At 34.3% G+C, this 25,281-nt stretch overlaps 3 protein-coding genes across 4 annotated transcripts; 2 read left to right on the top strand and 1 right to left on the bottom strand.

The window, feature by feature from the left end:
• Window positions 1–305: 305 nt before the first annotated feature.
• LOC122581158 (protein transport protein SEC23-like) lies at window positions 306–7,820 on the top strand. Its single transcript, XM_043753325.1, has 13 exons — window positions 306–733; window positions 1,385–1,851; window positions 1,932–2,105; window positions 2,409–2,570; window positions 3,394–3,536; window positions 3,666–3,741; window positions 3,837–4,006; window positions 5,370–5,451; window positions 5,668–5,745; window positions 5,853–6,014; window positions 6,231–6,494; window positions 6,846–6,950; window positions 7,236–7,820. Exons 1-13 carry the CDS (start codon window positions 442–444, stop codon window positions 7,377–7,379), a joined length of 2,319 nt encoding a protein of 772 aa, XP_043609260.1. The 5' UTR covers window positions 306–441; the 3' UTR covers window positions 7,380–7,820.
• Window positions 7,821–11,171: 3,351 nt separating this feature from the next.
• On the bottom strand, window positions 11,172–16,546 carry LOC122581307 (MAR-binding filament-like protein 1-1). 2 transcript variants are annotated; one of them, XM_043753511.1, is made up of 5 exons: window positions 16,148–16,545; window positions 14,989–15,029; window positions 14,735–14,866; window positions 12,457–13,243; window positions 11,172–12,330 (listed from the first exon to the last, which is right to left on the bottom strand). In XM_043753511.1, exons 1-5 carry the CDS (start codon window positions 16,458–16,460, stop codon window positions 11,363–11,365), a joined length of 2,241 nt encoding a protein of 746 aa, XP_043609446.1. In that variant the 5' UTR covers window positions 16,461–16,545; the 3' UTR covers window positions 11,172–11,362. The 2 variants fall into 2 exon arrangements, with proteins under 2 accessions (XP_043609446.1, XP_043609445.1); XM_043753510.1 differs by having other exon boundaries at window positions 11,172–13,243; window positions 16,148–16,546.
• A 3,486-nt stretch (window positions 16,547–20,032) lies between these two features.
• Window positions 20,033–24,745, top strand: LOC122581850 (trihelix transcription factor ASIL2-like). Its single transcript, XM_043754157.1, has 4 exons — window positions 20,033–20,194; window positions 20,818–22,511; window positions 22,603–23,010; window positions 24,114–24,745. The coding sequence occupies exon 2, from the start codon at window positions 20,864–20,866 to the stop codon at window positions 22,001–22,003; it is 1,140 nt and encodes a 379-aa protein (XP_043610092.1). The 5' UTR covers window positions 20,033–20,194; window positions 20,818–20,863; the 3' UTR covers window positions 22,004–22,511; window positions 22,603–23,010; window positions 24,114–24,745.
• The last annotated feature ends 536 nt before the right edge of the window (window positions 24,746–25,281 follow it).

Raw genomic sequence — 25,281 nt, 5'->3', positions numbered from 1 at the left:
GAGTCATAATCAATTTAAAAAAAAACAAAAATATTATTGTTGAAAAAAGTGTTAGACCTACTCGTATAGTCGTTGTGAATGTAAAATACGTGGTAAACTGGTGATGACTAATGACCAATCCGGATCTTCTAATTGCTATGGTTAAGTAAGATAATCCGAAAAACAAACTTGTAACTTATTTATCTTCATTAGTAAAAACGGATAATTACCACTTATTTTTTCACCCAGGGACCCAAACAAACCAAAATAAACATATACACACTACCATCATCACCATCTAAATCACACACAGTCTCACACACACATACACCAGATCCCATCATCATCATTATTAGCTAATACAAAAAAAACTCCCCCAATTCTAAAATCATCAAATCAACAAATCAAAAACCCTAAAAAAAATAAAAATTCCGACCGATCAACCCGATCGATCGATCAATCATGTCAACAACGGAGATGGCATCGACGGATCCAGAAGGAATCGACGGAATCCGAATGACGTGGAACGCTTGGCCACGGACAAAAATGGAAGCCAGCAAGTGTGTCATCCCAATTGCTGCTTCAATTTCTCCAATTCGTCCTCACATTCACATCCCAACTAACCCGTACATGCCTCTTCGCTGCAAAACTTGCACTTGTGTTCTTAATCCTTATGCTCGTGTTGATTTTCCTTCCCTTATTTGGACCTGCCCTTTTTGCTTTCAACGCAATCACTTCCCTCAACACTTTTCAGGTCCCCCCCCCCCCCCCCCCCACTCTCTCTCTCTTTCTCTCTCTATATCTATATCTATATCTATATATTGATGATCAATTTTATATAAGCATTTAATTATTCATGTATATATATAATTCACATATTAATGTATGTTTAGATATTGATTTTTTATAATTATATTAATAAATAAGGTGTATATTTCAACAAATTCAGGTGAAGTTTCAACTACACCTAACTCAAAAAACGTGTGTGTTCACATGTGTGATCAATTTCATCCGATCCGATCGAATAACATTTGGTCTAAAAAATGTTTTTTTTTTTTTTCTCTCTGTGATTGTTTACATGTGAATGTAGTTGATCACATATGTGAATTTGCACTTTTAAAGTTAGTTGTTTGAAGCTTTATCTGAATATGTTGATATACTGTACCTTACTAATGTATTATGCGAAACGCAGAACAACAAAAATGGTCGAGAACTACGAAGTTAGGTGTTAATTAATTCAAAGTGATGTAGCTTTGAATGAAAATTAAATGAAAGTGACAAGTTAAAAACCACTATATGACTGTTTTTTACACCACGATCCTAACGTGCTTATCTAATGCTTATAACGAGTTTTTCATATTGCATTACTTGTATGATTGAGCTATTTTATTGTGAATTTTTGTAGGTATTTCTGAAACTAATGTACCTGCTGAATTGTATCCACAATACACTACTATAGAATACGACTTACCTAATCATAACTATAACGAGCGTCACACTGAATTACAACCGCCGCCGGTTTATATTTTTGTGATTGATACTTGTATGATTGAGGAGGAGTTAGGGTATGCTAAATCAGCAGTACAACAAGCGCTTGAGTTTTTGCCCGAGAATGCTTTGGTAGGGCTTGTTTCGTTCGGGACTCAAGTTCAGGTTTATGAGTTAGGGTTTGGTGATATGAATAAGGTTTATGTTTTCCGTGGATCGAAAGAAATCGGGAAAGATCAGGTTTTGGATCAATTAGGGTTAGGTGGAGGTGGTAGGAGAATTGGCGGTGTGCCTGGACAAGGATTTCAGAATGGGGCTGTACCGAATTCTGGTTATACGAGGTTCTTATTGCCTGCATCCGATGGTGCTTATATTATTCATTCGGTGAGTTTTGTTTTCACATTGATTTGAATATAAATTATTTAATAAAATTATGGATGCTTAATGAAGTTATGATGATTCAGCTTTTGGAGGAACTAGGGACAGATCAATGGCCTGTTGCACCTGGTAACCGATCGTTAAGGTGCACTGGAGTTGCATTGAGTGTTGCGGCAGGTTTGCTTGGGGCTTGCTTGCCCGGTACAGGTGCTCGTATTGTAGCTTTAGTTGGGGGTCCTTGCACTGAAGGTCCTGGTTCGGTAAGCCCGTTCTGCAACTTTTTGCTTAATCATGATGGATGTAGCTAAGTTCCAAAATTTTAACTTTCTAATGCTGTTTATGAAATATGAACGTTGTTCTTCTGGTTTGCTTAATCTATAACATGCTTAAAAGCTGCAGGGTGTTGTCATTCTTTTGTGGCATTCATCTTTGATAAAGTTAATGAGTTTAGTAACTATGAGCATTCTAGGTTTTATCACTTTATGATTATGAAGATCCAAATTATATCACTGATCCACTTTCCAGAAAGCCTAACCTTATATCTATATTCTGTTTTTTGGCAGATTGTATCCAAAGATCTCTCGGATCCGGTCCGTTCACATAAAGATCTGGACAAGGATGCGGCACCATTTTATAGAAAGGCAGTTGCATTTTATGAGACTCTTGCTAACCAGATGGTTAGCCAGGGTCATGTCTTGGACCTTTTTGCTTCTGCCCTTGACCAGGTAGAACAGTCATCTTGAATCTGCCTTTCCTTCTGCATTTTGCCTTTTTATCTGTTTCTAGTTTCTAGATATACATATATAATGATGGTTTTATTTCTATAATGCCATCAATGTGCCTGTAATTTCTATAATTTCATCAATGTGCCTGTATCTTATCTATCATTGTTCATTCTTATTGGTTATTAATATTAATGTGTGTTTGGGTGTGCTTTTTAAAATATGATTATTCATTGAATAGCCTGAAAAGATAATCAGCTGTAGTACATTTGTCTGCGAGAGATGGTGAGTGGATGTGCTTTTGATAGAGAGCCTTACTTAAAAGGACTTACTTGTGATATATAAAAAAGTTCGTAAGATTGGGTTATGCGTAAATAGGTGATTTTATGGTACCTTTTAATAATCCGCTGTAGTACATTTGTCTGCGAGAGATGGTGAGTGGATGTGCTTTTGATAGAGAGCCTTACTTAAAAGGACTATCTTGTGATATATAAAAGAGTACGTAAGATTGGGTTATGGGTAAATAGGTGATTTTATGGTACCTTTTAATAATGAGTATTGTTAGGGTTGATATGAAATCGATTATCCAAATGTGATTATTTGAGCGCCCCTAAATAGTAAGACTGTCTAGTGGTAGTGGAGTCCTTATTTATAAGGACTATCTTGTGTTGTATAAAAGAGTTTGGAAGAATGGGTAAATAGGTGATTTTATCGTACCTTTTAATAATGAGTTTTGTTAGGGTTGATATGAAACCGATTATCCAAATGTGATTATTTGAGCGCCCCTAAATAATAAGACTGTCTAATCGAGCTTCTATATTCTTAGGTTGGGGTTTCAGAGATGAAGGTCATTATTGAAAGAACTGGTGGCCTTGTTGTTCTAGCTGAAAGTTTTGGTCATTCAGTTTTTAAAGGCTCGTTTAAGCGTGCTTTTGAGAAGGGAGAAGAGTCGCTTGGCCTTGCTCATAAGTGAGTATTGACTGTATTGTTATGCTTGATGGTTTTGGTTATATATTACTATATATGTTCTGTACTTTCTCATTTATTGCATCTTATTTTTTTGGAAACTTATACTTATCAATATCTCATTATTTTCAGTGGTACGCTTGAAATCAATTGTTCAAAAGATATAAAAATTCAGGGGATTATTGGACCTTGCACATCTTTGGAAAAGGTATTTTACATTGCATCGATTATTTGCTGAATTTTGAAGTTTGTTTCGGTAAATTTTGGTCTTTGAGAGGCTATTTACTGATACTTTCTTGGCAGAAAGGACCTGCTGTTGGAAGCCAGCCAATTGGGCAGGGAAACACTACAAAATGGAAGCTGTGTGGACTGGACAAAGATACTTGTTTGACTGTTTTCTTTGATATTTCATCAAGTGACAAAGATCCTTCAGGCAACGTAAATCCACAGTTGTATTTACAGACTCTTACGAGGTAAACATAGTTTTGTTTTGTGTCTGTATGTGTGTGTTTTTCTACTTTTTAGATCCGGATAATTCTCACCCGTAGTCTTGATTACTCTTGCAAAAATGCTTAATGCAAGCACAAGGGTTGTTCAGATTTGCATTTTGGAACTGATTATCTAGTTACTGTGACTTGAAGTTCCAAGAATATATATGTAGTATTCTGATAAACAAAAGCTGCTGCTTAATGTGCCCTCTCTTGAATTTACCGGGGTACCTGCTGCTTATCTTTTTATTTGCGGATCAAATGTTCAGTGTTGGATAACCTGCATCATACCAACTGCAAAAGAAAAAAAGAGTATCTTACAATGTTTACCCTAATCTTGAAAAATTACCACCATCCAAATCTTAATTTATTTAAAGAATCAAACCCCATTACACTATCCCCAGAATAAAATTGGCAATTCACACTAAAGTTATTACTGTATTTTATTTTTTCTAAGTTGGGGGCTTTTATCTTTGTCATTATACATAAGTTCGTTACCCCCTAAACTTTTTTAGAAAGAGAAATTTGTAGGTTCAAAGTCGGGCCTTTATTTTTGTCATTTACGTTCTTCCTTCATCTCTTAACTTTGCAAAAAGAGTTATCTAAAAGGTGACTAGTAAGATTTCTTGTATGCTAAGTGTTGTTCTATGGCATTGTCACAATACTAGAGGGGTACCCGCGCAATGCAGCGACGACGGCAGGTGGTGGTGGCGGCGACGGTGGTGACAGGTGGCGGCGACGATGGTGGCGGTGGCTACAGTGTGGTTATTAATAAAAAGTAATTGTGTAAAAGGGGGTAATTTAGTTATTGTAAGAGTTGAAGGATATTTGTTCTAAATAATAATTACTTTAAGAGTATTATAAGTATATTATGTGAAAATATGTAAATTAATGAATAAAGGAGAGAAGTAGTTTGGCTAAATAGAGGTTGGATAATATTTTAGGGGCATTTTGGGTAGATATAGTGTGTGGGTTAAGAAAGTGTTAAAAATTAAGGGTATTTAAGGTTTTTTAAAGATAGAAAGTTTAAAATGGGAGGGGGTTGTTTGTTCTATAAAGGAGTAAAGATTTTGGTTAGCTTGTAAATAAGAGCCAATTTAATGATTCTAAAAGTCAACTTGTGATTAAGTGGAATTATAGAAAGGGTGTCTAATTCCGGCGGTGGACACATTATAGAATACTAGAGAGTTATAGATACAACGTCTTACAAGAAAGTATATTTGATTTATATTTGGATATATACGAGTAATATCTTATTTGCTCAAGATCTTATACTTCTGGTTCTAACCAAAATGTAATTGGAATATTTTGTGCAATTGATATTCATAGCTTGTGAATTTTGGTACAGTTATCAGAACGCTGATGGACAATCTAAACTGCGAGTTACTACGGTTACTAGAAGATGGGTAGATGGTGCTGGTATTTCCGAGGTAAAATAATCAAACCTTCATTTATGCATCCGTTTGTGGCTACTTTCAGAGTTACTCTGTAGAAATATCAAGCATTTGAATTCTCTGGCAATATGTAATCAGTCATTTGCTTAGTTTTGTTTTTTTTAGATTTATATAAGATCTGCATACATTCCTTCTTGGGAAATTATTTTGCTTAGAATTAATATCTTATCAGCTGAAATATGTTTTCCACAGGAATTGATGGAGGGTTTTGATCAAGAGACTGCTGCTGTCGTAACGGCTAGATTAGTTTCATATAAAATGGAGACCGAGGTAGAAAGTCAGCAATTTCTTTGCCCTTTTGTTTATTGTTTCTCTTCTTTCCATTTCGTTTATGATGTCTTTTTTGGTCGTTTATGGTCTATTAATTAACATTTCAGGAATCATTTGATGCAACAAGGTGGATAGATAGGAACCTCATTCGTCTCTGCTCTAAATTCGGTGATTATCGGAAGGATGATCCGTCCTCGTTTTCTTTAAATCCCAGTTTCTCATTGTTCCCTCAGTTTATGTTTAATCTTCGAAGATCACAGTTTGTGCAGGTAAATCTTGTTTTTTTTATATTTTTTTATTTAATGATAAAAGGTTTCACCGTTTTTGTGACCAGCAGGCCTGTGGTCAAGCCGTATTAAGGTAGCCCCTTAGCCAAGAGGTTGTGGGTGCGAGTTTTTATATGGTCATGTGTATGCGAGAACTTGATTGTTCAAAATAATTTCACCCAGTTATATAATAAATTTTCGTTTCTCTCTTTTTGGCAGGTGTTTAATAATAGTCCAGACGAAACTGCTTATTTTCGCATCATGTTAAACCGAGAGAGTATTACAAACGCTACTGTTATGATCCAACCTTCATTAATTTCATATACATTTAACTCACTTCCTTCACCAGCATTGCTTGATGTGGCATCAATTTCACCTGATCGAATCCTTTTGCTAGATTCATACTTTAGTGTAGTAATTTTCCATGGCATGACAATTGCTCAATGGAGGAACATGGGCTACCAGAATCAGCCAGAACATCAAGTATGTTTTTAGTTTACTTCATTTTCCATTTTTCTGAATAATCTTGAAAGAGCAATTTTCGTTGAGTTATTTGGGGGAACTTCCATGTGGGTGTAAACTGACATTGAAGTCATCAGCTTCGAGTGTGCCTGCCATGATTTTGACTTTTTAAGTTATTTAGAGATCTAACTAATCGGGTTATGGAAAGCATGTAAGAAGTTGCTGTGATAAGAGCTAATTGGATTACCCAACCTTTTCTCTCCTAAACATGTGCCCTTCTCTCCTAAACATGCGCCCAGGGGCATAAGTTAGCAATACCCAATTAATATTATCTTTCTCTTAAAACATAATGACTTTCTGTTTTTCTCATAGGCATTTGCACAGTTGTTGCAAGCTCCACATGATGATGCTGAGTTGATTATACGTGATCGATTTCCTGTCCCAAGATTAGTGGTGTGTGATCAGCATGGTTCTCAGGTCAACAATCCTTCCTATCTTATTTGCTAACTTATTTGAAATCTACTTGGTGTACCCAAGAATCTATTTGTAAAAAGACAAGAAATGTTGTGGGTTGATCCAACACAATTCGACTCCAATCCGTTTTGGTCTGCACCAAAAAATAACCCTCTTAGCAGTTAGCCCGACCATGTTTTGACCTTTTGCCTAACCTGCCATCTTGATACTTCTAATCTATACATATTTTCTTATCTTATGCCTGACTGGTGCATTGTTCTATGTCATTCATTGTTTTTTGTCAAACAGGCTAGGTTCTTATTAGCCAAGTTGAATCCATCAGCAACATACAATAATGACGTGGCTTCTGGAATGGATGTTATCTTCACAGATGATGTGAACCTTCACGTGTTCTATGAGCATCTACAGAAGCTGGCAGTACAATCTTCTTGACCCCAAACTAGATTAAGCACTTTATAGAGTTTTAAAACATGTGTGATGATCAATTGTGCATCATAGACCTTTTTCCTCTCTTATTACTTGTGAATGAGGAGAGACCTTGCATTGAGACAATCATTATATAAAAAGGGTTTTACAACATGTATGAGGTCACAAGAAGAATGGTTGTTTGAGGCTGCAAGTTATTGGGAGGAGTATGTGGTCACTTACATTATTTTATTTTTATTTTTTTCTACTTTTAATGTTTTTGTAAGTTAATCGTGAGTTTATAGTATGTATTAAGGTTATATATTGGGGCTCAATCTGCTCCGGGTGAGCTTAAAGGACAGGAGAACTTTTGTTTCAGGATTTTTCGTGTTGCAACATTGATACATGAAGTGTACACTTTGAATTCTAGTTTTGTGATAGTTAATGCCCTTGGTTTGAGGTTTTACACTTGTCATTCGGTAACTTTTTCTTTTTGGCCGAGTTGAAGATAAATGTGGGATTTCATCAAACGTGAAGCAACTGGAACTGAGAGACTACATGAGATAAACATTCTCATTGTCCAAAGTATACTACATTTGAACATTGAACATCTAAGATCTATTACTGATGGTTGATAAAAGGAGTTGAATTTGGTCAAATTACTCCAAATAGAAATTTCATATATTTGTAGGTAGTTTGTCAAAGGTGGTCCATTTCTGAGATATACAAACATCGTATCTATTTGATTTTTTTTCAATACACTTTGATTTTTTATACGAGGAGTTGCTAGGATCAATACCTGGATCAAATTTCAAAAAACCCTTCTGAAACTTCCTGCACCTTTGTCTTTACATTGAGGTAGTTAATCTTTTTTTTCTTTTTTTTTTTTTTTATAAAAAAAACTACAAATCAACATGAATTTTGTCTTTAAGTAATGTTGTTCCCACACTCCACGTCAGTGTAGATCGAGGACCAATTACTAATAGATTTAAACCAAGAGCACTTTTCTTTTAAACTCGGTGTTTTTACAAAATCAGATTTTTTTTTTACGAAACTTACATTATACAAAAAAAATTATAATAATAAAAAAAAAACGTATGATTCACATATAACCCTGAGCCCATTCTAATGGCCATGGCCATGGTCTGGTTCCATCTTGTTTAAACATCATGAATGTTAGGAGTCAAAATAGGAGGATTTAATTTTCTTTTAAACTCGGTGAATTTACAAACACATATTCAACAAGGAAGAAGTTGCTAAATACATACTGAAAAACACATGTCACCAAAACTGAGTTGTGTAAATTGAGATTTTGTGTAGATAATAATGTAATGATTTTATAGGCAATATACTTGAATAGGAAACAACACCAATATAACTACTAGTACGGGAATAAGAAACACACCAAAATAGCTACTAGCATTGGAATATGAAACAACACCAAAATAGCTAGCTAAGACTATCTCCAATGCTAAGGACGTCTTTAGGCGTTCTTGAACTGCCACATCATATCCTTACAAATCCTTTAAATCTTTACATATCTTTATAATTCTTTAGTTTTACCTCCAACCATACAAACATCCTTACATATTCTTACATCTATATACAAAAAAGAATTTTGTATTAGAGATAGCTTAAGGGCATGACCTTAGGTAAAGACATACATCAAAAAATCTTTAGTTTTGAACAAGCTTCAATGGCAAATGATATTCATGGACCACTAAGGGCACCTAAAGGCATCCAAAAACACCCCCATTGGAGATAGTCTAAGTAGGACAACAATTTATTAACTTGGTCCCCTATAATTACATAGTCCTGTAAAACAGCTACGAGAATACCGCTGACCAATTGTAGTCGTTCACCTTCTTCATCTATAATTTTTCATGTTACGTCAACATCACCTTCTTATCATCATCACCTCCCATTTTTCTCCTTAACCCTTCACCTTCAAATTTAATTCCCTACTACCTCACAATATACCTAAGAGTATTCACAACGTACTAGTCCGTCCCTGCGCTCGTTCTTGGATGGAGGATGAGTGCACACCGTTAGGTGTGACTTGTCCTTCAGTCTGTTATGGTTCGTTCGTCCCCCCTGGGATGAGACTCGTTCCAGTTTTAATTTTTTTTTCCTTTTCAATGTAACTTAAGAATTTGTTTTTCAAAAAAGTGTCACAACTAATTCCTCAATGGCCAGATTTCCTAATTTTAAAAATTTTACACTTTTGGTCCCTTTTTATCATATATATATATATATACACAAACCATTTACCTTTTTAGTCTCTACTAAAAAACACATACTCTTCTAAGCGAAAAACACACATTCATAATCAAACCATGGCAAACAACATACCAAACATGACCGTTCACAGGATCATATGCTTAACAATGATATAAACAGATTTGCAATTAACAATGTGATTAAGAACATAACTTCCAACAAAGCGGCAATCACAACCGAAATTGAACAACTTAAAGCCGCAGAACATGTTCGTAACGCCGTCGAAGATGAGTACATTATTTATCTTCGGCAGAAGATCGACTGGCTCAATCAAACTATTTTCTACCGCTACTACTACCACTTTAAACGTCACTCCAGACCACACATTATTCTGGCAATGCGCTATCGGTGGTGGTCATCTTGATGATTACCCGACTGACCACGGGGAGGAGTACGCATCTGCGCAACCCGCCGCCGCCGCCAGGTCTCCTGAACCATATCGGTACATTCATCGCAATGACAACGACAGTACTGTGGACTCGGACTACTCCGAATGTTAGTCTTGTGTATGCTTTAAACTAATGTGTTAGTATTAAGTGTGTTTATGTTTTAATAATATTAATGTGTTAGTATTATGTCTGTTTTATTTTATTGTATTGTATGTTTTTTATTTAATGAAATTTTTAAGTGTGTTTTTATTAAAAAAAATTGAAATTGTATAAGTTTGAGGGTTAAAATTGTATAATTAAATAGATGGTAGAATATTGGGTTAAAAAGGTAAAAATAAATAAGTGGTGGGTCCTAAACTAGTCCTGGCATTGTGGGTGTTTTAAGAGATTAGTCCTTGTTTAGTCGTTGGGCTTATGTGGAGCTGATGTAGTGCTGACAGAGACCAGTATTTGGAGAATGAGTGATAGACATTGTGAACTCTAATAACCAATCAAAATAAAACAAAATACCCAAAGGGCCCGCATCTAACCCTTCACCCTAGGTGATTCCATTCACTTTTCATTCTTCTAACCCTTCATCCTAGGTGATTCCATTCACTTTTCATTCTTCACCTAGCATTTTCACCTAATAGCTTTAACCGTTCACTTTGCTTCACCATTATTTCACCTATCATGTTAACCAACCTTTACCAATGGTCTTAGGGCGATTACATCCATGCTTAAACTTTCCCAGGGTAGCCTGAACAGGGATGCATCTCCGTTTGCCTAAAGACATACTCTACAATGCAAAATGGTACTTCTTTATAAGTTTACAGGACTAATGATCATTTTCATATAATTTCATCTAACAAATGCATGAATAAGTAAAACTAGAAAGAAAAAAAAAAACACATTACATTCATCTACATTGCACAAGAATTAGTATATAAGAAATTTGCTCTCGCCCTGCAACAGAGATGAGGTTAAACGAAGCGATAATACACCAACCGTTACAGTCGAAAGCGTAACAGTAGCAAAATTTTAGAAATAAACAGGGGACAACTTAGAAACCCTAGTTCCAACAAGAACACCCATGAATACACCAATAAGCATCATATCATATAAACATTTCGTATACAGTATACACATTATTTGTGCAGCACAGACAATATTATCACCAGAAATTTAAAACTTCATTTTAATTTTTTGAAATTTAAGAAATATTCTGCTTAAAGTTACAACTGCTACGAAGTTACAAATGCTACATTGCTAGTTTGTTACCTCTATAATTTACTCTAAGAATCAAATATTACAAATACCTTTCCTCAACTTTCACTCAATATCAAAAATCCCACACACTTCTCAAGATTCTTTCTGTTGTGATACAACCTTCTTCCTTCTCCGAACTTTCTTCACAGCAACTGCTGCATTTTCATCTTCACTTCCACTTCCACTTCCACTCTCATTTTCTTTTTTCACACTTTCATTCTTGTTTACCTTTTCGACAGTTCCGGAAGAATTAATTGTACTTCTTAATCTTAATATCTCACCTTTAGCAGCTGCCAATTCCTTCTCGAGTTTGCTTCCTTTCTTCTCTAAACTTTCGCGTTCTTTCCCCAATTTCACAATTACACTGTGAGCATCCTCCATGTTTTCTCGGGCTTCTTGAATAGCCTGTTTTTGTTCATCTACAGATTTGTACAAAACTTCTTTCTCGTTTTCAAGTGCGGATATCTTGCTCTTTGAAAACTCTAATTCCCGTGATAGAATCATGGTGTTCTTGTTCATTTCATCAAGTGCTTTTGTTGCTTCTTCCAAATCTGTTTCCATTGATTTTCTTGAATCTCTGTCTTTCATAATCTCGGATTCCAAACCATTGACTTCCTTAGTCAATGAAACTACATTGTTTTTCTTTTCTATAAGCTCGTCTGTCACATTCTCAAGCTTCTTATATGTATCCGCGAGTTCTTTACCCAGATTATCACGGTTTTCTGATATTTCTTGAAGTTCTACCAACACCCGAGCCAATTCTTCCTTAGTTTTTTCAGAAACATCTTTAGTTGACCCAAGTTCTTTAGCCAACAATTCAGCAGTTTGTTTTAATTCATCTATATTTTCCTGTAACGCAGTTTTCGACTCAGCATACTCGGCTTGAACTCTAGAAACTTCCTCCTCGAGGTTTTTGCATGTATTTTGGGAATGTTCTAGAAGCTCTGCCAGCCCGGTAGCCTCATTTCTCGTTTCCTCTAATGTTTGCTGGACGACCCGAAGCTCTTCTTCAAGACTACTGACCTTACCCGCTTTAATATCCAATGTCTTTCTCAAATCATCTCTTTCGTTGGTCAGCCCGGTAGCCTCATTTCTCGTTTCCTCTAATGTTTGCTGGACGACCCAAAGCTCTTCTTCAAGACTACTGACCTTACCCGCTTTAATATCCAATGTCTTTCTCAAATCATCTCTTTCGTTGGTCAGCTCACCAATTAATTCTTCATTTTTGACCACTTTGCTCAAAGTTGACGCAAGCTGTTCTTTAAGATCCTCGAGTTTCTTTCCACTTTCTTCCAAAAGCTTAGCATCAGAATCCGCTCGTTTTTCCAAAACAAGATTCAACTCCGCATACTCTTTCCTCGCAAAGTCCAGTTGTGAGCTAATGGTGTTTTTTGCTTCACGTAAAGAAAGAGCTTCTGCATTCAGATCATCAATACTTGAACTTTTCAATTCTAATTCTTTCTCAAGTTTCAAGATTTCTTGTTTTAATCCTTCGATCTTTGACTTTGACCCAGTCAATTCAGCCCCTGTTTCTTCATACAACAAACTCAGTTTCTTATACTCGGATTCTTTAACAGCAAGGGCAGAACTGACATTTGCAAGTTCATCTTCTTTATCCTTAATCTCAGTGTTAAGCAAATTTATCCTTTCTTGCAGGACTTCAATGGAGAAAAGTTTATCTTTCAATTGCATCTTAAGGTCTTCTTTATCATCGGAAGCTTTTTTGAGGTCAACACTAAGAAGGTCAATCTGGTTTTCGAGATCTTGGATGGACTTTTTCTCTTTCCGAAGCTCTTGTCCTAGCCCGTTTACCGTGTTTTGTGCTGAGCTTAATTGGGTCATTAAAGATTGTTTTTCTTGATTCACCTTTTTTATTTGCTCATTTCTTTCTTCCTTTTCATTTTGTAGTTTTAACTCGAAGCTTTTCTTCATTGACACAATTGTAGCTTCCTTTTCAACCAGCTTAGATTCCATCTGCACAACCATTCACCGGAGTTAAAATCGACTTGTGAGGCCAAACAAATTGTTTTAGTTTACAACTTCATTCCGATGTGGACTTCTCTACTTTCAAAGTAATTATTATGACTTGAAGGATCAACATGAGATGCTAAAAAAATAAATAGTCCGGTGATGTCAATTCATCATGATACTAGACTTATTACCTATATACTAAAAACCAACTGCTTTTTTACAACAATTTCTGCATAATGTACTACATACCACTATCTTTGTATCTGTTACAACTATATACTGCATACTAAAACCAAAAGTCGGTTCTCACAAATAACACTGCACTAAAAAGGCAAAAGGTACTCTGTTCTTTTTTATATTTATATATATATATTAAAAACCAACTTACTTTTTACAACTTTTTATGCCTAAGTTACAACCATACATGCATATAACTTTTATTTCTTTACCTTCTAACCCCCTAAACTTTTAATCTTTTATAATTTTTTCCATCTTCACCTATTTGCCTTTTAACTCCTAAACTTTTAATCTTTTACATTTTTGCCCATAAACTTTTACCTCTACACCTTTTAACCCTCTAAATTTTTTTTATCTTTTACATTTTTGCCCGTCAATAACATGTTTTGTACCAGAATATAATACATGAAGTATAACTATATTTAACTTTTGCTTCTTTACGTTTTAACCATTAAAGTTTCTATATTAGGTTCTTATGTTTCTATCAAACAACTTCCATTTATACCTAACATGTGTTTGGTGTGACGTTTATTTTTCTTTAAACTGATCATTCTTGGCCTATATTGTTAGAGTGTCAAATTAATGTTTGTTAGTGACTCAAATAACATTGTCATCTAAAAAAATAATCTACTTGAGTCCCGCTACAAGGTGTGTGATCTGCGATAACTTGTGGAATACACAACTACGTTTAAGCTCAATGAACACTTATCCGCGATGTTACTATAAAAACCCCGTGGCAACGCGCGGATGTTTATTTCTAGTATATACTAATTAATTAACCTTAACACTCAACAAACTGACTATAGTGACTTCAAATTTCAATTTTCAGTCTAAATACACATCCATTTAGCCCCAACATTGATCGGTCTAAAGACACATTCAAATAATCCCGGTATTAGACTTCACAATTTCACTAGTGCAGAAAACTTTGGAATTATTTAAGTAACAAAATCCATATTAAGATTTGTCTTTGTTATCTTTTGACCTCAAAATCCAGGAACAACTTAACATTACAATCACCTAGCTATGAGCTTTCTTACCAGGAGGTTCACATTTTTGGGTAAAAGATGAATTCAGAGGTTCACATTTTTTGCATGCAGTTTTATGCAAAAACACAAAAAGTTAATCTTATCATAAACTAAAGCATTCTCACTAGGTGTATAGACGTACGAGCTTATTTTTAAATGATTTGCACCTGTAAAAAGTTTCCTTTAATAGCTTTACAACCTAGCATTCAAGAAACTATTTAAGGCTTACGGATTCTATTGTTGCAAGGTTAGCTGACTTTTCCTTCTGAGCCAATGCATAGAAGGCACCAAGCACACCTGTAGTAATTATTCCAAGTCCATTCAAAAGTGTAAGAGAGGGGTTTGATGCTGCATTTGGTACCTAAGACACAAGAAAGGAATCAACTGCATATTGAAAGCATTTAAAATATTGTAAGAGGTAAATTTTCATACAGATCAAAAAACATCTGCATAATGTCAACTTAAACTAGAATAGTGGCCGACCTCTGATATTTGATTAAGCTCATGCGCCCTTTCAAAACTTTCTGAAACAACACAATAACAAATTAATCCATGTTTCCATGTATTAGCGCAAGAAAAAACATCAGTGGCATGAATAAGTCTGTAAGTAGGCCAGTAGGGTGTAGGCAATATGAGCGACTGACTAAAGAGATTAGTTCTCCCAAGTCCCAAGCTGAAGTCAACTTGTGTTATTATTCTAACCATGCTTAAGCCTTGTACTGTTCTAACTCAGCAGCTAGTTAAACAACCTAGTGTAATATATATTTCTTTAACCTGTCACTTTGAAACCCTTGGTGATTCGCTAGGATTATACAAAGAGAGTTTGTGTTTTATACAAAGGGTTAATAAGGTTTATATTTACCCCATGTGAATCAAATTTATGACTCGCCGAATCAAAAGTACACATGATCTAGTCTTTGGTCATCCAAGTGGAAAAGAATCTTCTTTCTTTAATACTGAATGGAAAATGAATTTATGGTATAGTAGTAATCATGTTGTGTCCTGATTCCGGGTACATTTCATCATGAAACAAAAAAAATATATATATTTTTCCTATTCCGATATACCTCTTCCAGGTATGATAGCAAACTAAAGAACTTTCATATGGTTTCTTTCGCTCCAACTTATTCCTTTTTATCTTTAATAGAAAAGCAAGTATATTCTTGACTTACCATTATGACTTATCTTAACTAGCATTCCTTTTTCTTGATTTGAAAAATAAACTATAATGTCGATCTTCAAGATTCACCAATCTAACACTAAAACCCCATCAAATATGCTAAATATATAACATTAACAACCACCAAGGTCGCCTAGTGGTCAAGTTAACTGGCCTGATTTCTCTCTCGGGTTTTAAGCTCACCAAAATAACATCTTGGGGGTAGTCAAAGGTACATATCCGGAAATGTTCACAAGATAAACAAATCATAAAGTTACCAAATGCTGTTTTATAACATTAATTAACTGTCCCCTTTTTCATAACAACACTATAAATCTCAGATAAATATATCATGAAATTACTAAATTCTCCTAAAAATCAACCTAAGAAATACAAAGGCCCAAATACATTTTACATATAATTAGGCAAAAAAGCATTACACATATATAAAATCTTGAAAAAGGAGTCAGATAGAACATATACCCAAATCATCATCAGTGGCAGCAGCAGCAGCAAGATTTTGAAAAGCTATTGCTTTCGAATTTAAGAAAGGAAGAAGAGAAAAACCCATGAAGAGAATCGCTCTTCGTTGGCAGGAAACGGAAACGACGTCGTTGTTTTGGATACAAGCATAAAGCTTTCTTCTTTTAGTGAAATCATGTTTGGGATTTCTTTGGCAAAAGGAATGAAGGAAAAAGGGGGGTTGCGAAGAAGATGAAAATGGAGAGAAAAGAGGTGGTGAAGAATGTAAAGGAGGGGGAGATGAGGTTCCCGCTGCAAACCCCATCATCATCATCTTCTCATGTGTGAGATTTGCTTGTGTTTCTTTCTTTTGAGTGGTCTTTTTAGCAGTAGAGTTGTCCAATTAGATGAATTGGATTGGGTTGGGTGGTTTATGTGGGTTGTCCAAATTTTACTATATATATAACATTAATATATATATATATATATATATATATATAAAAGGGCATGGCTATGAATAATGTCATGCCCATTAATATTTTGCCACTTGTCAACAATCAACGTTCAACACGTGTCATTTGATCAATGGTTGATTTTACACCCCGTATTGCTATTCAGATTTTGTCATATTGGATTCCGTTTGGGTTTTTTCTCTTTCGGTTATTCTTGATTTTTTCCACATATTTTTTTGCATACTAAACTGCCTATGTGTGAGTTGCTATTTGTTGTTGTCAAACCCCGTACCACTATTCAGACTTTGCTAAATCGCATCCTTTATGGATTTTTTACTACAAGTTACTTTTTAGTTTTTTTTCCACATTATTAAGTCATCCAACTTTTTTGTGTCATCCAATCTTTTTGTGTCACACGTCGTATCACAATTTACATTTTATTACATCGCATCCACTTGAACGCTCAACTAAGATCTTGATGTTTTTGCTATATCATATCCCGTTCGGTTTCTACTACGAATTACTTTTTGATTTTTTTCACACTTTTAAACAAACATATTCATGACAAAATGATTTCTAATTAATAAGTGGTTGAAGGTTCAACACAAATACACCACAATAATATAAGCGTTTCAACAAGACAACTGAGGCCCCGCAACGCGGGGTCCGAATTTCCTAGTTTCGATAAAGATTACATCAATAGTTGTGTTGTCATTTTACTTGATCAAGAGTCTAATTTTAATGTTTTAGATACTAGATTGGTGACCGTGCAATACAACGGTGGTTACAATGACGGAGATAGTGCGGTTATTAACGTAAAAGTAATTTCATTGCGGTCGGAGATATAATGAATTTTGCGTGAGATATGAAAGGGGACAAATTTTGAGTTAGGATTTTTGCTATGTGTTTCTGTGTGAGGTAGAGATAGATGTTGAATTTTTTTTAAGGGCATTTTAGTTACAGTATATAAAATAGAAATAAAGACTTATTAAGATGAAGGGTAAATGTGTCATTTTAAGTTCTTAAAATTAAGCAGGGGAAATGAGGGTTTGTTTAATAAAGGAGTATATATATAAAGGAAAATGATATTCGTACCATGCTTATTAATGGATGTACCACAAACATCCTATACTGGCTTGTACAGTATGCTATTAAAGTAATACATTATGGTCAATAAATCAAATGTTTTGGTACTGATATCATTTCCCATATATAATTAGTATTGATATTGATTTTATGTTAGGCAGTTTATGTTCTTAGCAATTGTATAGATATCCTCTCAAGTCTCTAACATCGAGAGACGAGACTTGAAGCCCATTTATTTCATTTATCAAAAGTTCAAAACAATTAATTTATTGCACATTTTTTTTTCCTAAAGAACATACGGTATTAGGGTATACCTTTTACAGTTTTACAGATAGTAATTTAATTCTCAAATTTAGCATATTACATTATACATAAATTAGATCCCGAAACTAGGTGACAACATTTTGGTGGTAATTGACAAAATGATGGGTGCCCATGTATATTAATAAAAATGGTTCGTAGTTATGTTTTAAGTCTTTTGGCTTATATACTCAAATATCATTTTTTCCCTTACTACCTAAAATTCGAGAGGACAGACCAGGTGATGTGTTCTTTTGTCTATAATATCGATAGCATGTATATCTCGATAGAAACCGTCTCCGTCACATTGCAATGTGACAAACTTGTCATTCTTAAAATTACATATAGATAATAGTCTTCATTTTCAATTATAAGTCTTTGAGTCCATGAATGTATTCTCTAAAAACAAAATTCTCGCACACTCTTTAACAACTCGTCAACACTTTTCAAATTTGGATTTCGCTAGATAATTATCTTCATTTTCAATTATGAGTTTTGATAAGTCCATGGATGTATTATGTAAAGTGAAATAAAACATCGTATTTTGACAAACAACTAATGTTATTATGAGAACTAGCTTGTTGGTGCAAATCAAAATAAATATTGTTTTTCTTTTTTTAAAATCAACTTTATCATTAAAAGTCGATAATACATGTAAGTGTACTCCAAATGTTGTAGAGCCACCAAACCAAAGCACTTTTACCTGGATGTTCAATGAGTACTAATGAAAGTTTGTAAGACAGCCAAAATGTAAAGATCTTAATGAATTTCGCAACACCAACAATGAAAAAAAATATAAAACATCCAAATACAATTCTAGGTGCAAAGTTAGCAAACATTAATATGACAAAAAAATGATTGACTCACCTAAAGTATAATCAATCTTTGATAAAGAAAAACGAAAAAAATAAAGTAAGGTGGAAGATTGTAATCATACATGTTTGTTCATAGTTTTAAGTTATTTGAAAAAGTGAGGGAGCATCAACAACTATTGGGGCAATGAGAGTGGATAGAAATTGGGAATTATCAAGGGGGTGTTTGGTACGTTAAACTTAAAAAAGGAAAAGGAATTACGAAAGACTTCTCTTGTTTGGTGACATGGGAGAATGAAATCAACAATAGAGAAGTGAGAATCATTTCAATTATTCTCCATTCTCTATAAATTGTAGAGAACTAGAGAGAATTAATATTTTTTTAATAATGTTATATGTGTGAATTTAATCATTAATTAAAATTTTGTATTTCTCTTATATCCATTCTCTGTATGTATATACAACGACATAATCAAAATTTTTTTTTTAAAATATTCATTGTCTTTTCCATTATTTACATTTTTTAATACATTTTCATTTCTCATGATTTCTTCTTACCAAACACCCTATAAGAATTTGGCTATGGAATGGGTCTCGTAAGTTTAATCTAATATCTGTAAAATAATGGGGCTAATTATGAAAAGGTAAAAGGGTTAAAATAATTATATTGATGGTATATTAGCACAGTATCCGTGCAATGTGGTGGTGGTCGTGGCGATGACGGTGTGGTGGTGGAGGTGACATCGCGTAGTGTAAATAATTAATATAAAAATAATTGATATAAATGATTAATGAGGATATTATAAAAAATAAATGATTAATAGTATAATTTAATCGTTAATGTTAAATGTGGTGTAGGTAAAAATATTACACAATTTTTTAATACTTTTAAAAATGAGAGTTTATTTTTTTTATTAAATAGTCTAGATGATGAAAACTTTGGTGGTATATAGTCTTACATTATGTCATGGAACTCAAAATTCTCATCTAATTTTTCAAGCTTTATTGCCACAAAAAGGGCAAATAAAGTTGTGTTCTATGTTTATTTCTTAACCAAATAACGAACGAATATGAATAAACATTTCATGAAAACGTGAATATGAATAAACATTTCATGAAAACGTTTAAAAACGAGAGATCCATATCTCAATTGGGTAGGACCCATTGACCCGGAACATAACAACCTCACGGCTTTGACAAAACATTGAAATTGAAAAAAACATAAATATAAAAATCCATTCTGGATGCATACTGTCCACTTTCTTATTTTTTTATATTTATTTTTACATACACAATAATGATGATGATAATAATAAATAAACAATATCCAAATCATCACAATTTCGATTCCCCAATTCCAACTGAACTTGAAGCTTCACTGGGTTTTCCTTAATTTCCTCTAATTTTATCAAATTAAGGTACTTTTTTATAGTATTTATTTTTAATGAATTATTTTATTTATTTATTTATTTATCAAGAAAATGAAATTGAAAGATGTTTAATGTGCTTACTTGTTAAAAAGATGAAACCTTTATGTATGGTTATGATTCTATAATAGCCCTAGATTATTTCTAAGTTAAGAAAGATTCTCTTAGCTACTAAAACTAGTTGTATATTGATGTTGAGTGTAGGTTAACCAATAATGATAATACTAGTAATAAATTTGCATATAAAACAGTTTTATATATTGTTTAATGTGAACTGTATGTTTTTTTTTCTTGTAAAGATATGTTTTGTCATTTCTGCCGATGATCACGAGAAATGGGTTTTTTAGGACAAAAAGAGTAGGAAAGAGTTTGGTGCATTGTCGTGATGCGTCGGTTTTTACATTGATGCACCAAGAAATCTTGTGCACGAATTGTAAAAACGGTGCATTAGACATGTGTTAGTAACTTAGTATCAGAATCCGTCCTTGCGTTTTATTACATTACGGGTCTGTTTCTCGTGAACCCTGCCATGTTTGTGTTTAGTAGAAGAAATGTAAATTGGTCAGGTTTTTTATAAGATTCTCGGTGAATAATGTGATTGTTGTTTGGTGCAGTTTGGTTTTTGGTGGATATTGGGATTTCTTATTGTTTGGTGATTTGATGGATGATACTCGTGAAGAGTCTAAGTTCACGGAGAGTAATGGTTTGAATCAAGGTTATGGGTCGTCTGAGATGCCAAAAGTGTCGGTTAATAATGTTAGTTACACACAGTCTCGGACTGTTGACAAATATGTTGATGAAGATGATGATGACGAAGTAGAAGTAGAAGAAGATGAAAACGGAGAACAAGAACAAGAAGAAACAAATGTTGGTGATGGTGATATGAACGATTCTGCTCTGCAAAATGGGAATGATGGTGTTGATAATGTTAATCAATATGGTGACGAGGATGATGAAAACGGTGAAGATCATAATGGAAGAGAAAGTATTGTCAGTGTTAATATGCAAAGGCATCCCAAAAAGAGGAAGTTGAAGAGCTTATTATTAAATTATGAACTTGCACCTCGAGTTCCACCTCCTACTTCTACACGGAAGCGATCCTTTGGCGGAAGAAATACACTTAGAGATTGGAGTGAACAAGAGACTTTTGTGTTATTAGAAGCTTGGGGCGATCAGTTTCTTCAATGTGGAAGAAAAAGTCTCAGATCTGAAGAATGGCAAGAAGTTGCAGATCGAGTTTCTCAAGTATCAAAAATAGAAAGAACAGATTCTCAATGTAGAAATCGTTTAGATACGTTGAAGAAAAAGTACAAAAAAGAGATGGCTAATTTAAAAGGAGGTGGACATTTAGATACTAAATGGGTATATTTCAAGAAAATGGATATGTTATTATCATTGAATTTGAACCCCGTAAAACATAATACTAATCTAAATAGTGCAAATGGACCGATTGACGCAAGGGTCGGGTCTGTTAAATCAGATTCTCTAGAGGGTGAGCATGATGATGATGATGATGATGATGGTTCGGATTCAGATTTGCTTCCACCCAAGAAATCAGAACCTGGGGGTTCATTCAAAATGCTTGCAGATTCTATCAATAAGTTTAGTGAAATATATGAAAAGATCGAAAAGAGCAAGATACAACAGATGATAGAGCTGGAAAAAATGAGGATGGATTTTCTTAAAGATTTGGAATTGCAGAAAAGGCAGATACTTGATAGAGCGCAAGCCGAGATGACAAAGGTACAACAAGGAGATTATGAAGATAATGATGTTTCTGCTGAAAATGTTAGCGGGTGATGTATCTTTTGAACAGATTCTTTTGTTATTAGCATATTGACTTGTTGTGTGATATTTAGGATGTAACTCTCTTTTGATTTATTGGACAATAATCGATTGTATTATAACGTAGTAGTTGGTCACCTTTTTATTTTGTTGTGAAGTCTCAAGTAAGTTCTACCTGACTTTGTACCAAAAAAAAAGCCTTGCGTTAGGTGTTAACATCATAGATGTTTATGTTTCAGATTTGAACTGTATTCATAATATGCTATGAGAAACAATTAATCTTGTATACTCATGTTAAAGGGAACTTCTGAGTGTATCAAATTGTTTGTCTCTATGAAACTTCTAGATCATAGTCACGTTCACTTTAAGAGGTGGTTTAAGGAGTTAATAGGTTTGCATCAAGGTATGTTCTTATCCCAAATGTTTGATGGCTTAGAGTTACATATCCCCGAAGAGAAGGAGATGAGCGCAAAAGAAGGTAGCGTACTCTTTTTGGTCACTTCCCCAACATTCAGATTGCAAGGTAATTTGATCTAACTTAAAGTAAATATATCGTTCCGAAATTCAGAATCAAACTGCTGTTTCAATGCTAAAAGTAGACTCCTTTTTTTTAGGTTTTGACAGGGGAGGACACAGGCTGTCAAAAACCATGAAGTGTTGATTTTGAGTAGCGGAGAAACATCCAATTAACTGACTGCACCCTGTTTCTTGAAGAAACGTCTATCAGAAAAGGCCAAGTATGACAATGTATTACAACAGTGTGACAGTTCGTGTGACTGTCCTGTAGAAAGTATGTTACGTGGACAAAAATCTTTTTCATCAAAACATGTGAGTCAACGGTTCTTTGTGAGTTGAAATACTGAAGATGTGCTAGAATGTTCATCATTGCTGGTGAAAAGCGAGATAAACGCACAAAAGACAACTACTCAGTTTTCCTCTTCAGAAACCAGAAGTGGTATTTCAAGTTCGCGGTTCGCCTTGTCACAATGATCAGAAAAAAAGGATCTACTTCTCTTTTACAGGTAACATATCCTATAGAGGTAGCAATGTTGGCGTATTTACTTTTGAATGAGTCGTTTTGGTTTTTGTAATTTCAGATGGGTTAAGTATGTAGCTAAAAGGGGTAATGGGTTGAGAGTCAACTGAAGTCTCTCAAATAGATCTAATATTTAGCTAAAAGGGGAACAATTTAAGTTATACTAGGGGGATCTCCCGTGTTAATTATATATGTATCTCTTCTTAATTGGACAATATAGTGATTATAGGTCAACCCAACCCAGGCCTGCCTGTTAGACGTAAACAAAACTAAAATCCTTGGAGTGTTACGAGTCCAAAGCTTTTTACTGTTTTGAATATTTTTTAAACAACCAGCTCAACTGACGTAAAACTAATTATTAGAATTAAATAATTCAAGAGGTTTTATACACTTGAAATACAGTTTACTGGATTTTCGACCCGTGTGCTAAATATTTCTTAAATATAATTTCGCTTTTTACATAAGCAGATCGATTCATTCAATCATTCGTAAGGAAATTGGCCAAAACTGCCATGCCTACTTAAATACAGCTGCAACCATTTAACACAGCTTAGTGCCATGGCATACTTTTTGCTAATTATAAAATATTGTTAAATGCAGTCGGGATTGACCCATGTAGTGGTCCAGACCTGTAGCTCAACCCACAACTGTTCTGGCCCAATTTTGATTTTGAGTCCCATTATTTGGTGCTGACTTGAGCTGAAAACTGGGATTATTTTATCTATTGATGTTATTAGAATTTGTGTTTGATTCACTTTCCTTTTTCTCTGTTTAATTCCTAAAGTCTTGGCTAGGTTTAAGTTTTATACACTTGTCTGTGTTCTACTTAGGAACTCAGAATTAATCTTGATTTTTCTGAATAAGAATTACCCAAATTTTGGTCTTTGATTCATCTATAGTCAATGAGCCATTTGTTTGAGTGAAAAAATCTGCATCATTATCTTTCCATGATATTGGTTTCTGCTATCTTTTCTTCTTTCAGTATATTATGCATGTTTTTCGTTGGAGTCAAGTAACAAGGTATGGAATCAAGTGATAGCGCCTTCGCAGTTTATTACATTAATGGACCCTTTCTATTGCTTCTGACAGATTTAAAGATTATATTCCTGCAAAGTTTAGTTGAATGATCACTACCTAGAGAAAACCAATGATGCAGCAGTAGATTCTTGACAAAAGGTGTCATTGTTGCGTCAATTGAATCCCCTATGTACATTCAAAAGAAGTTAGAACCATGTGTGATGTTTGATTGAAGCTTCCAGTGAATGATGTAGCTTTCACAATGCCAGGCTAGTGGCTTGATATTGAAGGACATCCGGGCACGTCGATGTTTTGCCAAGATTTACCATATATTAATTTTACTGTGATCAGGATGTGAGATCTGTATGCTGGAACTACAGCCATGGTGTGTCTTTGAAGAATTGGTGGAGGGGTCTTACTGGGGCATGTCAGTACTAATGCGGTACCGGGAATTGGGGTGTTCCCCCCAATCTACACCTTTTGCCAAAGAGGAACCACTCTGGTAACATTTTTTGATGCCGAGTCTCATGCGGATCACCCTTTTTTGTGTGTTTGTAAAGAAGTTGGTTGAGTACTTAGAACCAGAAAAGTATTGAAAATGATTCTTGTCTTTATACTCGATGCTTTTGTTTCCATAACTGATAACTGCAACAATTATTATTATTTTATTTTCAATTGAAGTGCTGGTAATGATTTTCGATTCATGTTGGGTACCCAAACAAGGTAGTCAAGCATCCTCATTATCGTATTTTAGTTTCGTGTAATTAGATAGGTTAATCTGGTTTCAAACAACATTGTCGCTTTTCAAGGCTGTCCAAGATTCATTTTAGATCATTTAATGTGTCTCATTGTTCTCAAATATACCAAGTTAATTGTAAGTAGTATCTATAATTTGAATGTAGATAGTCATGTCTACTGTCTACAATCTTGTTCAAGTTTTGTTGAAGTTTCAAAGTTCAAAGAAGGTTTTAAAGTTAAAAAACGAAAATACATGGTATTTGTTTAAGGTTCCAAAGGCAAAGTTTTCAGGATGTTTTAAGTTCAAATTTCAATGATTGTTAAGATAATGAATAACTGCACCTAATAACAAAACTGATGACAAAATAACGAGAAAATTTTTTTATGAATGAAATGGTAGCACTTAAAAAACTTGTACTTAACCAACTAGGGGATGGTGGGCTTTAGAAATATTTACTGAAATGAAATTATTGATGAATCTTATTTGATTGATGGTCTTTCT

Source organism: Erigeron canadensis, chromosome 9 (genome assembly GCF_010389155.1).
Source record: "Erigeron canadensis isolate Cc75 chromosome 9, C_canadensis_v1, whole genome shotgun sequence".
Taxonomy (NCBI): Eukaryota; Viridiplantae; Streptophyta; class Magnoliopsida; order Asterales; family Asteraceae; genus Erigeron; species Erigeron canadensis.
This window is presented reverse-complemented; position numbering and strand designations above follow the sequence as displayed.

Excerpts from the sequence above, each read along its gene's own strand:
- LOC122581850 (XM_043754157.1), top strand. The coding sequence starts at position 20,864 with ATGGATGATACTCGTGAAGAGTCTAAGTTCACGGAGAGTAATGGTTTG.
- LOC122581307 (XM_043753510.1), bottom strand. The coding sequence starts at position 16,460 with ATGATGATGATGGGGTTTGCAGCGGGAACCTCATCTCCCCCTCCTTTA. Across the intron at positions 14,867-14,988 it reads AGCTTAATCAAATATCAGAG|GTACCAAATGCAGCATCAAA; the intron begins GTCGGCCACTAT and ends CTTGTGTCTTAG. Across the intron at positions 13,244-14,734 it reads ACCTTGCAACAATAGAATCC|ATGGAATCTAAGCTGGTTGA; the intron begins GTAAGCCTTAAA and ends ATGGTTGTGCAG.
- LOC122581158 (XM_043753325.1), top strand. The coding sequence starts at position 442 with ATGTCAACAACGGAGATGGCATCGACGGATCCAGAAGGAATCGACGGA. Across the intron at positions 1,852-1,931 it reads GTGCTTATATTATTCATTCG|CTTTTGGAGGAACTAGGGAC; the intron begins GTGAGTTTTGTT and ends ATGATGATTCAG. Across the intron at positions 3,537-3,665 it reads TCGCTTGGCCTTGCTCATAA|TGGTACGCTTGAAATCAATT; the intron begins GTGAGTATTGAC and ends CATTATTTTCAG.